General features: G+C 40.9%; 1 protein-coding gene across 8 annotated transcripts; it reads left to right on the forward strand.

Annotated features, from left to right (window-relative positions):
* Nucleotides 1-156: 156 nt before the first annotated feature.
* RWDD2B (RWD domain containing 2B) lies at nucleotides 157-11446 on the forward strand. Of its 8 annotated transcripts, none has more exons than XM_027101717.1 (7): nucleotides 157-287; nucleotides 4650-4824; nucleotides 6330-7067; nucleotides 9560-9786; nucleotides 9901-9968; nucleotides 10094-10456; nucleotides 11028-11446. In XM_027101717.1, exons 4-7 carry the CDS (start codon nucleotides 9580-9582, stop codon nucleotides 11272-11274), a joined length of 885 nt encoding a protein of 294 aa, XP_026957518.1. In that variant the 5' UTR covers nucleotides 157-287; nucleotides 4650-4824; nucleotides 6330-7067; nucleotides 9560-9579; the 3' UTR covers nucleotides 11275-11446. The 8 variants fall into 8 exon arrangements, with proteins under 8 accessions (XP_026957518.1, XP_026957554.1, XP_026957545.1 ...); XM_027101753.1 differs by having other exon boundaries at nucleotides 6886-7067; XM_027101744.1 differs by lacking the exon at nucleotides 6330-7067 and adding an exon at nucleotides 8245-8329.
* The last annotated feature ends 3273 nt before the right edge of the window (nucleotides 11447-14719 follow it).

A 14719-nucleotide genomic window follows, 5' to 3' on the forward strand; every position in this document is an offset into this window, starting at 1 on the left:
GAAACGCCAATCCGGGAGAACAAAAACTCCGCGACCGAGAAGAAGGAGGCTGGGCCCAGGAATCCCACCGGTCTCTGCTCGGGCTTCCGGGAAGAGCGGGCCTACAAGTGCGCATGCGCCAGCCCCGGAGGAGTCGGTCTCGCTCTCCCAGGCTGCCGGGCCAGAGCGGTTCGTAGACTTCCGGTTGCCTAGCCCTAGAATTTTGAGGCTCCCTCCGCATGCGAATTGAGCTGTCCGTACAGCCAGGACACTCGGGGTTACAGCACCGAGGGGGTCCATGGCTCGAGGTGAGTCCCTGTCCACTGGTGCTCAGCGGGATTGGAGGGGTCCCTCGCCGCAGCGGCCCCTTCCACGTCCCGGGAAGTTGGCTACCTGGTGGCACCCCCTTCCCACGACCTTCTCACCGCTCATTGGTTAGAGCTAGCTTCGGGGTTTCATGGCCCCGCCCACCCTCCCCGCACCACCCCGCTACCCTCGCCCTTCCCCTCACCCCCGACCCCGGCCTGGTCAGTCGTTAGGGGCGAGGATGCCTGCGTATCTGGCTTCGGTAGTGGCCCTGGCAACTTTCTGAGACGGTTAGGACTCGGGCAGCGAGACGCGCTCCTCCCTTAAAAAAAAAAAAAACTTGGTGGGGGGGTGAAAAGGATTCCGCTCAGGAAACTCAAGGTTCATTCTGCGTTCTTACAACATTCATTAAAATCTCGAGTCAGAAACTTCTCATAAGGGTGTTTCTGGGACTGAAATCTCATCTACGAAAATAATTTGACAAATCACTTATTGTGACATCACTCGCGTAGTTGTCCACCCGTAGGTCTATTAGTCCCAAACTTTACTGGTTCCATTTCATCTTCCAGACCTCTAAACTCAATGAGGCCTCCTCCCAAATTCACTCACTCCCTGACTGAGTAAACAAACGTGCCTTTAAATAAATGTCGATTACTCCCCAAATTATATCTTCAGCCAGATCTCATAAGTGTACATCTAACTGCCTGCTGGACATCTCTGCTTATAGGTGTCCTGATCGGCACTTCATTACCTAGTATGTCTAAAACCAAACTTCAGATTTCCATCATCTTCCGCATCTAAGTAAATGGCAGATCCATTCTTCCAGTTTCTTAAAGCCTTCGAGTTATTCTTACATATCACATATAATTCTAAGTAAATGGCAGATCCATTCTTCCAGTTTCTTAAAGCCTTCGAGTTATTCTTACATATCACATATAATTCATCAATAATCCTATTGGTTCTATACGAAATCTATGTCCAGAACATGAACAGTTGCTTACCACCTCCATCGCCATACCTTAATCCAAGCCACTATCCCCTCTCCTCCTATCATTGTAGTGCCTACCTGGTCACCCTGCTTCCATCATTGTTCCCCTACCCTCTTCCCAGCAGTGAGTGCGGGCCTCTTCATAAGTAAGTCAGACCCCTCCAGTGGCCTTCCATATCAGTCAGGATAAAATCCCAAATCCTAGCCATCCCTATGAGTTCCAACATGAACTGCCCCATATTTCCTTTCTAACCTTGTGTCCTTATAAAACCCTGCCCCTGGCTCATTCGGCCCCAGCCGCCTGGTGTAGCACCATCCTCTTTCATGGACTTTGGACATGCTGTTCCTTTTGCCTGGAAAACTTTTTGCCCAGTTAAACACATGGCTTTCTTCTTCAGTGCCTTCAGGTCTCTTCCCTGTAGTCACCTTAGCAGAGAGGCTGTCCCTGACCACCCCGTGTAAAATTCAACCACCCACCCTGCAACTTGAGCCTTATCTTCTTTATCTTCTTCATAACCGTTATTCACTGGACATACATATATGTGTGGGTTTTGTTGTCATGGTCTTCTCCCACTAGATTAAATCTCTGAGAGCGGAGTTTTTTTTGTTACGTTTATCCATTGTTATAGTCTTAGTGCTTGACACACAATAGGTGCTCAGGAAACATTTGTTGGGCTTCCTGGTGGCGCAGTGGTTGAGAATCTGCCTGCTAATGCAGGGGACACGGGTTCGAGCCCTGGTCTGGGAGGATCCCACATGCCGCGGAGCAACTGGGCCCGTGAGCCATGGCCACTGAGCCTGCGCGTCTGGAGCCTGTGCTCCGCAACGGGAGAGGCCACAACAGTGAGAGGCCCGTGTACCACACACACACACACACACACACACACACACACACACACACACACAAATATATATATACAAAGTCTCTAGAGAGTAAAGCAAACATTATATTTAATGGAGGGAGGCATGTGCAGTTCTAACTGTGTAGAGAAGAGCAAATATCATTAGGTCTGGAAAAAATGTTTGGGGGTCAGATAGGTTGGGATACTATGCATACTAAACCCTCTTGTTAGAAATTCATGGTGCATATTGGCATCTAACAATAAAGACTCTGAGAAATCACACACAAAAAGTGTGCCATATAATTTATTGTCCTAGACTTCTCTGGTGATCCAGTGGTTAACACTCCATGCTTCCAATGCAGGAGGCACGGATTCAGTCCCTGGCTGGGGAAGTTCCACATGCAGTGAGGTGTGGCCAAAAAAAAAAAGAGTTTATTGTACAAATGGGGTCACTTTTGTCTAGGATAAATACTAAACCAGTCAGGACAAGAAGATGACCCATGGTCACCCTAGAGAAACCTATTGAGCTTTGTGTCATTTAGCATTTCAAGAACTTATTTAAGAACACAATGCTTTATGTATTTTTTTTCCCCAGCATGGCATTGACACCCTGGTAAGGCATTTTAAGGACATGAGTTGAAAACCACTGGGATTGGGAATGATTAGGTGGTGTTGGCATTGGTTTATACTCTGATCTGTGGAGACTGCCTATAGTATACAAGGCATTATTTTCATATTTTCCTGATTCGTGTCCAGTTAATCCTAATGAAGTCAACACCCCACCACATTAATCATTCCCATAATCTTTGGTGTTTTTGACAGGACCCACTGCAGCTACTGACCTGACACCTCTGAGTAGTTTGCATTTCTTTTTAAGTGGAAGAACTTTTTTTGCTCTTTAAAAGTACCATAGAGTGAACTAGCTAAATTGTTGGCCAAATACCATTTTCTGATGTTAAAGAAATGACCCAACTATATTGGATGAAATAAAGAAGACTTGAATAAATAGACGTGTTCTTAGAGGGCTTATAATGGATCATGCAAGACACCCTTTGGGAAGTGGATCCGCTCTCAATACGCTGGCATTTTGTGATACTGTGTCTTTGAAACTAACAGCCAGATGGTGAACTGGGATAAATTCACTCTGTTACTGACCAGGGTTCTTGGCTTCCTTAATCAATAGAAATTGATAAGAGGCCAGACAAGAAATTCAGGCAGGGCTTTATTGGAACCCCTGCTGCAGCAGGAGGGAGTGAAAACAAGTAACAAGTTCCCTTGCTCACTCCGGGGGCAGGGGGAGCTGTTTCCTTATATGGGGTGAGGATAGGGGTGGGTCCAGGGGTCGGGTGGTCTGCCTATCCCCTTGGTGGTGCTGTGTGGCTTTTTGGTCTTTTTGTATGTTGTTCATAATTTGCCCCAGTTGCGCCTGCATGTAGTCAAATTTTTAGTCCCTTATAGTTTCTTTGTATTTTTTTGCTCGAGGAGACATTTGTCCGCCTGCAGGCACTGCAGCAAAAGGTCCCAGGTCCCAGCCTGTCTCAACTCTATTGGGTAGCTGTCAGGGTTGTTAGCCAGTATGCCTTTCCCCCCATCCGCCGGGAACCTAACACACCTCCACCCCATTCTCCCAGACCACAACACTGTTGCCCAATCACCGATTATGTGACCTTTTCCCTAATAGATAGTTGGCGCCCTCTTGCTTGTTTCAGTATACTTCTATCAGACACTGCATACAATCAGTATAATGACAATGTGGAGTGTGAATTGATGGTTGATGGAGAGATTAGAGGCGGAGGCCAGGTAAGAAGAGTCATGGTTCTGGAAGGAAATAGATGCACACTCAACTTTGAAACTGAATAGGCTGTTTCATAAAGGGGCTATTTACAGAGGTGTGGCCACGTTTAAAGGAACCATGACTATCCCTTGGCTGAAAGTTCTGCTGGAGCTAAAGAAGAAGGGCTGCCTGCAGAAGCTTGGTCATAGAGGGTCACAGCCATTGTCAGAATACCACCAAAGCAAGGAAGGAGTAGTGAGGAAATACCCTAGCCTCTTTCTCCTCCCATCCTCCCACTTCCTGTCGGAGCATTGGCTGAACCCAACCACAAGGAAGGCAGAAGACTTGGGTGCTATAGGCTATAGAGGTCAGCTATCCAGAGTCCAGGGCAGGGAAAAGAAGGGCCAAGAATGGATTTAGAGGATAATCAGAAAGTAATCAGCCCAAGAAGAAATATTCCAAACGATGTGTCCCTGAATTAGACCTTGGTAGTTGAGCTTGTGAAGAAGGGACAGGTTCCGGCCTATGCTGTTTTTCTTGTGCTTTCCTGCCTTGCACACCTGTTCTCTCTCCCCACTGTGCCTCCTCCTCCCTTGTCTTACCCTTCCTTCAAGGCTCAACCCATATCTTGCTGCCTTCCTCAAATCTTTCCTGATGACCTATTTCATTGATTATGCTCTTATCTTAATCCTCGTGATAATACCTATACTGGTCATTAAGCACTTGGCCTTTTTACCTTCATTGTTCTATATTTTATTAGATATAAGTCCTGATCTTTGAACTAAATAGAAAGTTCCAAGAAGGAGTGAAGGATGAAGCTCTACATATAGTAGCTGCTTGATAAACCTTTACCAAAGATTAAAAGGAATTCCATGAAGACACCAGTAGCTGAAATAATGGTGTTTGATTTCACGGAGTAAATTCTCATTGAGAAGGTAAGCCATGTTTTCCTGTGCAACAGTGGGATTGAGCTCTTCTTTTCCATTCGGAAGAGTAACCTTATTTTTTTTCTGGTGAATTTAGAAGTACTACGTGCTAATCATAAAACGTCAAACAATATAGAAGCACACAAATTAAAAAGTGAAAATCCTTCTCTTCTTCCCTCTACCCACATTTAGCCAACTGTTAATAGTTTGGTGAATTCTCTTTGTGATTTTTTTTCAAGTATGTGTGATGGTATAAGAATGAATAGTAATATCATTATTTATTGATTAAGATTATTTATATTGCTCTACAATCTACTATTTTAGGTAACCATATAAAATGAACATCAGTGTTAATATCCATTTTTAATATTATCTCATAATATTCTACTGTTTGAATATACAGGCATACCTCATTTTATTGCACTTTGCAGATACTGTGATTTTTACAAATTGAAGGTTTGTGGCAACCGTTGAGCACATCTATTGGTGCCATTTTTCCAACAGCATTTGCTCACTTTGTGTCTCTCTGTCATCTTTAGATTGGTATCCAGAAATCCAAGGGTACCAACCAGAAAAAAAAAAAAGAAAAATTTAAGCCCTAACAAAAACCTGCTGTATCTAATAAGGTATCAAGAAAAGTACAGTCTAGCAAGACAGAAAACATTTAAATAATAAATACTGTATACCAGGCAAATCCCACAAAAACACTGTGGCCTCTCCCCTACTAACACCAGCAAAGGGAGCCTAGATTCCATCTTCACTGAGCTGTAATAAGCACCTAATGCCCACCCCTTGTCAGAAAGGTGCCAAAAATGTCTGAGTTGGGACCCAGGACTTTCCTCCCTGCTAGGCAGTAACAAGGACTGCACTACAGTGTCAGTGTCAGCCCCATGTCAGGTCCATGTCAGACCACATGAAGAGTTTGTATGTCTGCGTGATGCAGCAATAACAAGGGACCCTCTTTTATCCCCTTCTGGGGTGTTGTCAGAGAGGTCTAGTGGAAAGTCAGAGCTCTCAACACCACCTACCATTAACAAAGCCACCCCTAACCCTGGTGTTAGTGGAGGCCACCTGGGGAGCAATAATGAGGCACTCCTATCACTCCCAACCAGGGAGGTATCCTTAGAGGTCTACAGTGGCACTAGAACTCCCATCCTCACCCAGCAGTAATGAAGAACTCTCTCCACTCCCTGCTTACCTTAGATGTCAATAAAAGCTGAGTAGGGAACCTGGATTTCTATCACACTTGGTAGTAATGAAGCAGCACCCACCTCTTCCCCTCCTGAAGCAGTATCAGATAAAGCATGCTAAATTGGAAGATTTAAATAATATCCAGAGTCTCTTAATACCCCATATGTCCAAGTTTCAATCAAAATCGCTCATCATACCAAGGACAATGACAATCTCAAACTAAATGAAAAAAGAAAATCAATAGATGCCAATACTAGAATGACAGAGATGGGAGAATTATCTGACAAAGATTTTAAAACCCCTATCATAAAAATTTTCAACAGGCAATTACAAACACACTTGAAGCAAATGAAAAAAATAGAGTCTCAGTAGAGAAACAGAAGACAGAAAGAAGAACTAAAAAGAAATGTTAGAAATGAAAAATATAACAACCAAAATTAAAAACACGGTAGATAGAATCAACACCAGAAGGAAAGGAGCAAAGGAAAGAATCAGCAAACTGGAAGTTACAACAAAAATTACCCAATCTGAATAACAGAGAGAAAATAGACCAAAAATAAATAGAGTTTTAGGGACATGTGAGACTATAACAAAAGATCTGACATTCATGTCATCCGAGAAGGAGAGGAGAAAGAGGACAGAACTGAAAATGTACTTGAAGAAATAATGGCTGAAAATTCCCCAAATTTGTCAAAAGGTATAAACAGATTCAAGAGACCAGATTAATGTCAAGCAAGATGAACCCAAAGAAATCCACATTAAGACACATCATAGTCAAAGTTCCGAAAACTAAAAGAAAGATATCTTGAAAGCAGCAAGAGCAAAATGAACCTTAGCTATAAGGGTAAACAATTCAAATAACAGAGGATTTTTCATCAGAAACTATGGAGACCAGAAGGAAGAGGCATAATACTGTTCAAATGCTGAAAGTAAAGAACTATCATCCCAGAATACTTATATCCAGTGAAAATATGCTTCAGGAATGAAGGAGAAATCAAGACATTCTATGATAAAGGAAAACTAAGAGAATTTGTAAGACTTACCCTAAAAGAATGGCTAAAGTAAGTTTTCTAAACAGAAAAGAAACAATAAAGGAATTATGGAGGAAATATCATGACTGAGCAAAAATATAAATGAATAAAATGGATTTTCCTTGAGTTTTCTACATCATATTTGATGGCTGAATCAAAAATTATTACACTGTTGTTCTAAATATATGTAGAAGAAAAATTTAAGATCACTATATTATTATTTTTTTAACATCTTTATTGGGGTATAATTGCTTTACAATGGTGTGTTAGTTTCTGCTTTATAACAAAGTGAATCAGTCATACATATACATATGTTCCCATATCTCCCTCTTGCGTCTCCCTCCCTCCCTAAGATCACTATATTATTAACGGAGGAAGGTAAAAATAAAAGTGACATAAGTTTTCTGTATGTTACTGACACTGGTAAAATATGATACCAGTAGACTGTTATAATTTGTATATACATATGTGTGTAATTATATATATATATAATATTATATATATATAATTTAGAGTAACCACTAAAAAAGCTATAAAAAGAAATACATGCAAAAACATTATAGATTAACCAAAATGGAATTGCAAAATATTTTCAAAAAGGCAGGAAAAAACCCCCAAAGAAATAGAAAACAAAATGGTTGACTTAAGACATAACATATTAATATTGCATTAAATGTAAATGTCTAAATACTATAATTAAAAGATAGAGATTGCCACACACATACACACAGAGTTATCTCATCCAAAATGTCAATAGTGCCAATATTAAGAGATGCTGAACTGAGTCTAATTAAAGTCTAGACCCTAGATTTTCAACAAATTCATGTTTTCTACTGCATACACACTGCTGCTTTCCAAGGTAGCTGGTGTTGACAGTACTGAGCCTTTCTGAAGTTCTGCAGCTCCCTTCCCCACCTGACCAAGTTAACAGAGGGAAGAAAGCTGAAATCTGTCAGTTATAATTCATTCACCCCTTTCCATCTTCCAGAATTTTGTTGACAGCTTTTATCTATTATTTCCTCTCCCTTTGTCTTTAAGAATCTGTTCCTTTACTCTAGTTTAAATGGGGGAAAAATAGAGAAAGAGAAATAAATACCTGTGCTCAGCCTTCGTGTTTTATTAGAAAGCCCCACAATTTTTCTTGCAAATGAAATTAAAATCAATTTATGAAATTCTAAAAAATTTTTTTAAATCATATTTTAATTAGCAGATTGGTAACCTTTATAACCTTGGAGTGGGGAAGACTTTTCTAACAAAGATTCAAAGTCCAGAATCTGTAAAAGAAAAGGCTGGTGAGTTTGCATCCTTAAAAATAAAAACTCATGAATGGCACACACAGACACAAAACACCATAAAAAGACTATGTATTAAGAATTTTTTTAAAGGAGGGGACTGTGTAAAAATTTTAAACTTCCATGTAGCAACTTTCTGGAAGGCAACTTGGCAATATCTACCAAAATTTTTAAATGCTGTATCAACCAGCCACCTGTACAAACTGATTCTTGAATATACAGTATTCACAGTTCAACATGCAATATATATAAACTACCATTATAGAAGTATTCATAATAGAAAAAATCTGGAAGCAACCCAAGTGCCCATCAGTAGATAACAAACGCAATAAATTATGACATATCTACATGATTCAGTATGACAGTCAACCACTAGAAAGAATGAGATAAAACAATATGTGCTGACAGTGAATAGATCTGCAAAATATATTTGGGGGGAAGAGGGATAGGAAGTAAGGAAAAAAGATGTGCATATATGATCCCCGTAGATACATTTTAATTATATATTTAATTTATTTACACATACCAACATGTGTTTTCCATATATGTATAATGCCTAAAATGTTTTCTGTTTCTGAAACACCTAAAACTCTGCCTTGGATCGGGGACTTGGACAGATAGGGGAAGCAGTCACCAGCAGCAAACTGTATCTTCATTTCATAACCTTTCTCTGCCATTTGAATTTTATAATCTTGTACTTTTTTTTTAATGTTAACATGGGTTACTTGAGCTGTGGGATAATTAGCCTTTATTCTCCCTTTTTCACATTCTTCTACTTTTTAAAAAACTAACTAATATTAAGAAGGAAAAATTAACCGTCCACATAACTAACTCTCTTCCTTATTCTTTTCATTCTAATTTTCCAAGGTAACCAGTCAGAGCCTCTGTCCTTGTTATATCATTGATATGGTGTTTGACTACATAATTAGTTTACTTCAATGTAATTGCTCATTGTGGCAGCTCAAGATGCCACATCAACTATCTAGAAACAGAGGAATTTGGTGCCTGCTTATTATTAGAGTTTTATGGCTCTCATTGGATTGTCCTGTTCTTTGGGTCCTTAGTATATTACATCTGAAAGTAGAATAGCCAGAAGGTATTCTGATTAACTTTCATATTTTATGAAGAAATCAAATTTTCAATAAGTTTCCATATTCAGTAAGTACCCATATTGAGTTCTCCCAAGATTGTATAATACTTGTAAATGTCTCTATTATCCTATCTTCCTAGAACCCTACAGATATCCAAAAATGATTGAGATTGAACAGGCAGAGGCCCAGCTCTCTGAGTTAGACCTGCTAGCCAGTATGTTCCCCGGTGTGAATGAGCTCATAGTGAATGACCAGCTGGCTTTAGCAGAACTAAAAGATTGTATTGAAAAGAGGACAATGGAAGGACGATCTTCAAAAGTTTACTTTACTATCACTATGAACCTGGACATATCTGAGGAAGCAGTGGTAATTCAGTTTTACTTTTGGAAGCATGTTTCATGTTTACTTTTGAAACATGTCTCAACTTAAAACAGCCCTTACGGCATTTTTTTTTCTCTCTCTTTTTTTGTTTTTTATCAGGTGATGTTTTCTCTGGCCTGTGTTCTTCCCTTTAAATACCCTGCAGTTCTGCCTGAAATTACTGTCAGGTATGTTACAGAAACTGGCCAATTCTAGAGGTCAAAACTAATCTGAGAATAAAAGCAATTCTCAAGTTTGTTTTCTGTTCCAAGAAAATTGATTTAATTTTTTAATCCCATATCTTTTCCATTAGATCAGTATTATTAAGTAGATCCCAGCAGGCACAGCTGAATACAGATCTGACCACATACCTACAAAAGAATTGTCTTGGAGATGTCTGTATATTGAATGCCACAGAGTGGGTTAGAGAACACGCTTCTGACTATGTCAGCAAAGACAACACACCTTCCCCTGTTCCAGGAAGTACAGTCCAGCCAGTTGACCTCATTCTCACAAGACTCTGGATCTACAGCCATCACATCTACAACAAATGCAAAAGAAAGAACATTCTAGAGTGGGCAAAGGAGCTTTCCCTATCTGGGTTTAGCATGCCTGGGAAACCTGGTATTGTTTGTGTGGAAGGCCCACAAAGTGCCTGTGAAGAATTCTGGTCAAGGTTGGCTTTCACAACTTTTGTATGCCTTGTCAATAATTTTAGTACTAAGCACGATACTAGAGATGTGGAAATCAGTATGTATGGGGACTCAGTCTAAAACAGCACTCACATATGATCAGCATCACTCCCTTCACCTGATACAGGGCGCAAAGAAGATGCTCTGTAGATAGATGTTAAATCGAGCCCCTGCCCAAGATGGTGTCTACTGTTCTCTCCATGTCTATGGATCTGATTCTCCCCTCATCTTAGTGATGCTGTAAATTGTGAACCCTGTGAAACAAGGGGGTTTCTAATCTTCTCATTTCTGAGAAGTCCCTTTGGGAGGTCGAGATTCAGCAATTTCCACATTTCTAAAATGCTAATACAAGGCAGTGATAATGGCAATAAGTGAGTTTGGGGGTGGGATTATAACCAGAATCATATTTGATTAAAATAAAATCCATGTGAGATAAAAGTAGATTTCTTTACTTCTAGGAAAAGGCACTGAGAAATCTGTTTCATAACTTCTATTTTCAGTGCCTTAGAATACACAACACATTTTCAAAATTTCTACTCTGAAAATTTCTTTCAGACTCAGAAAATTAAACTGGAAGAGAATTTTAATTCGCCATCGAGAAGACATTGCTTTTGATGGTACAAATGAGGAAATGGAAAGACAAAGAAAATTTTCAGTTTTTGAAGAAAAAGTATTCAGTGTTAATGGAGCCAGAGGAAACCACATGGACTTTGGTCAACTGTATCAGTTTTTAAATGCCAAAGGATGTGGGGATGTTTTCCAGATGCTCTTTGGTGTGGAAGGACAAGGAGCAGAAGAGTAGTTGAAAGTGTTTTGCTACTGTTGGTCTTTTGACTTTCTCCCCGACTCTTTCTTGAAAGATTAAGTAATTTCCCTTTAGTCCCATTCTAAAATGTTAAGGGGGAGAAAAAGAGGAAAAGTAGTATAGCTGAAATGCATCTGTTAAAAATATTCATGATTGAATGCGGAACTGAGTTTGGTTTTTTTGGTTTGTTTGTTTGTTTTGTGGTACGCGGGCTTCTCACTGTTGTGGCCTCTCCTGTTGCGGAGCACAGGCTCCGGACGCGCAGGCTCAGCGGCCATGGCTCACGGGCCCAGCTGCTCCACGGCATGTGGGATCTTCCTGGACCAGGGCACGAACCCGTGTCCCCTGCATTGGCAGGCGGACTCTCAACCACTGCACCACCAGGGAAGCCCAGAACTGAGTTTTAAATTATAATCTTAAAATTGTTTATAGACATGTCTTGACATATAAACTACCTATTTTGAAAGAGAAGTTAATTATATTTGAGGACGATAGAGTTGGTGTTAACTTGCCACTTATTCCCAATCCCCTTCCCCTTTATCTGCCTCCACTAAGAACCTGGGAAAGCTTAATGCTCACTCTCTCCAGGCTCTCTTGCAGCTGGTGGGGGGGCCAGGGAACCTTTGGGAAAACTTTTGCTTCCCTGATTAAAATGATAGATGCAGCTAGGGCACCTCTTCCCTCTCCTTCTGTCCGAAATACCAGAGTGATGGCTGGAGCTGCAGTAGTCCTTTCAACCACGAGGGAAGGAAGGGCCAAAAGAGCCACAGAGATGCCAGTCCTCAAGCTGTTAAACTACTGATCGGACACTAGCCGCTGCCTATCTCTAGACAGCTTATTATGAAATAAAACCAGTTTATTTATATTTCTGTGTCTGTTACTAGCAGTTAAAAGCGAGTTTGCCAAATAGATTTTTTTCAAAGCATTAGTTTTGCATCTGCCCCAGGCACTTGATACAAAGATTAGTGAAATTTTTCTTAAACGGAGTTTTCAGTTCATCTCTATTTTTGTATACTCATGCTCTGCCTCTGCTCCTTGGCTCACCTCACAGAAGGCTTTGAAGCACGAGCAGAGCTCAGACTTTTTAATAGGCCTCAACTATTCATCAAACTGGTAATTTAAAGCATTCGTTTTTGGAAAATTGGATTTTGACAAATTTTTCTCTCTGGAAGTGGCTTTCTGTAAATTTATTTTCAGCAAATTGACTTAGAGTCAAATAAACACACTATCTGGATTTTTTTTTTTTTTTTTTTTTGGCGGTACACGGGCCTCTCACTGCTGTGGCCCCTCCCGTTGCAGAGCACAGGCTCCGGACGCGCAGGCTCAGCGGCCATGGCTCACAGGCCCAGCCGCTCCGCGGCATGTGGGATCTTCCCGGACCGGGGCACGAACCCGTGTCCCCTGCATCGGCAGGCGGACTCTCAACCACTGCGCCACCAGGGAAGCCCCACTATCTGGATTTTGAGGCCCTCCATAAATCAGTTTCCAAAGTGTTTATTAAATATTTACTAATTGCTAGCACTCAGCTTGGTACTGTGTGTTGGGTATTCCTTGAAAAGTCAGACTTGGATAGAGGAGTGGGCGTGGGGGACATAATGCATTGTTTATCTTAGTAAAAAGTTGGAGGCAATGTACCGTGCCCATCACTAAGTGAATTAGTAAATACATTATGCTACATACTATCCAAGTAAAAATCAAAAGTAATAAAGCGGAACTAACAAGGCAATGTGGATAGATCTTAAATATAAACACAAATAAGAATCCGAGTGGTATTCATAGCACAGTGCCTATATTGGCTGCATATCTCACGGTGCCTCCTCAGATTCCCTCCATGCTGCCCACCTCCCCAGTGCCCTGTCAGTTGGCCTGGAAATACTAGTCCTTCCTCTGCTGCCACCACACAGCCAGCTGGACCAGCTGGACGTTTAGTTTCTGACTCCCTCCAGCCACTTCCAGATTTGGGTGAAATACCCCACAGCGCGTGAGACTGCCATCCCTAGAGGCCACCAAAGGGGCCAAATGATGCACATGTTACTTTCAGTAGGACTAAATTGCTATAATTTTTTTAGTCTTTATACATTATTTTAATTAAAAACACAATGTTATGTGTAAATATATAGATCTCAAGTATAATATAAAAACATAGACTACAATAATGTAGCATTATAAGTTTTCTTCCCAGACAGACCTGTCAAATTTAGACATTGGACTATCAACACAGTGACCAAGAAAAGTACAGATTTCCCAACCTCATGATTAATAAATTTTTTTGGAGAGTGGATGGAAGTATTAGAAAACAGCAAATTAGATGGTCCTGCCTACATTATATAATGTAAGAGACACAATAAAAGCTGTAAGAAACTATAGTTAAATGTTAGAGGCAACATGGCTTTCTTAGACTTTTACCAATGATTATGTACTTCATATACAGACATCCTTAAATGTAAAATTGTTCAGTATGTATCTTTATTCCACAGTGACAGTTTGTCATGTATTAATCTGAAAAATATCTTGAACTGGAATCATCTATAAAGAAATAATGACAAACCTTTAAAAGAAACTTAGTCCCAAATCAAATCATGTTTAAAAATTAAAAGATCTATAGAAAGCAAGAGTGGAGGCAGGAAACATTGGCTACATGTCCATTTTTTATTTGTAAAAGTAATTCCTGTACAAACAATAGTATTATTGAGTCGAGTAAAACAAAACAAAATTTAAACATTCTAAAATTAATCCCACAAGCCCAAGTGTTCAGTTTGGAGTAACAAAGTCAAAGCCAGTCCTACCATCTGCACATTAATTTGATAAACTGCATTAAAACAACAAAAATACCACATCTGCTGTGGTGCACAACGGATGATTACTTTCGGCACTTGTATAAAAATAACTGTGACACCGTTTTGTTTTTGGTTTTGGTTTTAGCTGTGTATCAGGGAAACCCAACATAACGTATCATTCGTGAAATTCCATTAAAGCTACAAGGCAGCCAAGAGTTAAAGGCATATAAGGGCAGGTGCACATACATAACTTGCCAGTCCGCTGCCCCCCAAAACAATTATTACAACTACATAGTACAAACTGGGCCCACAAAAATTCTGCAAAAGGGGGTACAAGGAGCATGTGCTTCCACTTAAGCACAATCTGGCAATCTGATCCCACCGCGTCGAGGAAGGATGGAGGCCTTAATGACCTTTGCGGACCACTTCGAAGAACAGGGCCTGGCGAGGCAAGATTCCGGCTCATAATGAAAGGCAGGTGCCTGGCTACCTACGGAAACCGGGGTCCTGAGCGGCTCCCAAGAGCGCTGGGCCTTAACGGACACCACGGCCTTCTCCTACAACCCCGCACCTCCCCCGTGCAGGACCGCCGCACATGCAGCTACAGAACGCAGCTGGGAGGGGCCCTAGGACTCTTCACGCATGCGCCCCGCCTTCGTCGGCGC

The sequence above is a fragment of the Aethalodelphis obliquidens genome, unplaced genomic scaffold (genome assembly GCF_003676395.1).
Source record: "Aethalodelphis obliquidens isolate GAN/ISIS:26980383/991018 unplaced genomic scaffold, ASM367639v1 scaffold1, whole genome shotgun sequence".
Lineage (NCBI taxonomy): Eukaryota > Metazoa > Chordata > Mammalia > Artiodactyla > Delphinidae > Aethalodelphis > Aethalodelphis obliquidens.

Coding starts and splice junctions, on each gene's coding strand:
- RWDD2B (XM_027101700.1), top strand. Junction 9,787..9,900: donor ACATATCTGAGGAAGCAGTG/GTAATTCAGTTT, acceptor GTTTTTTATCAG/GTGATGTTTTCTCTGGCCTG. Junction 10,457..11,027: donor TGTGAAGAATTCTGGTCAAG/GTTGGCTTTCAC, acceptor AATTTCTTTCAG/ACTCAGAAAATTAAACTGGA.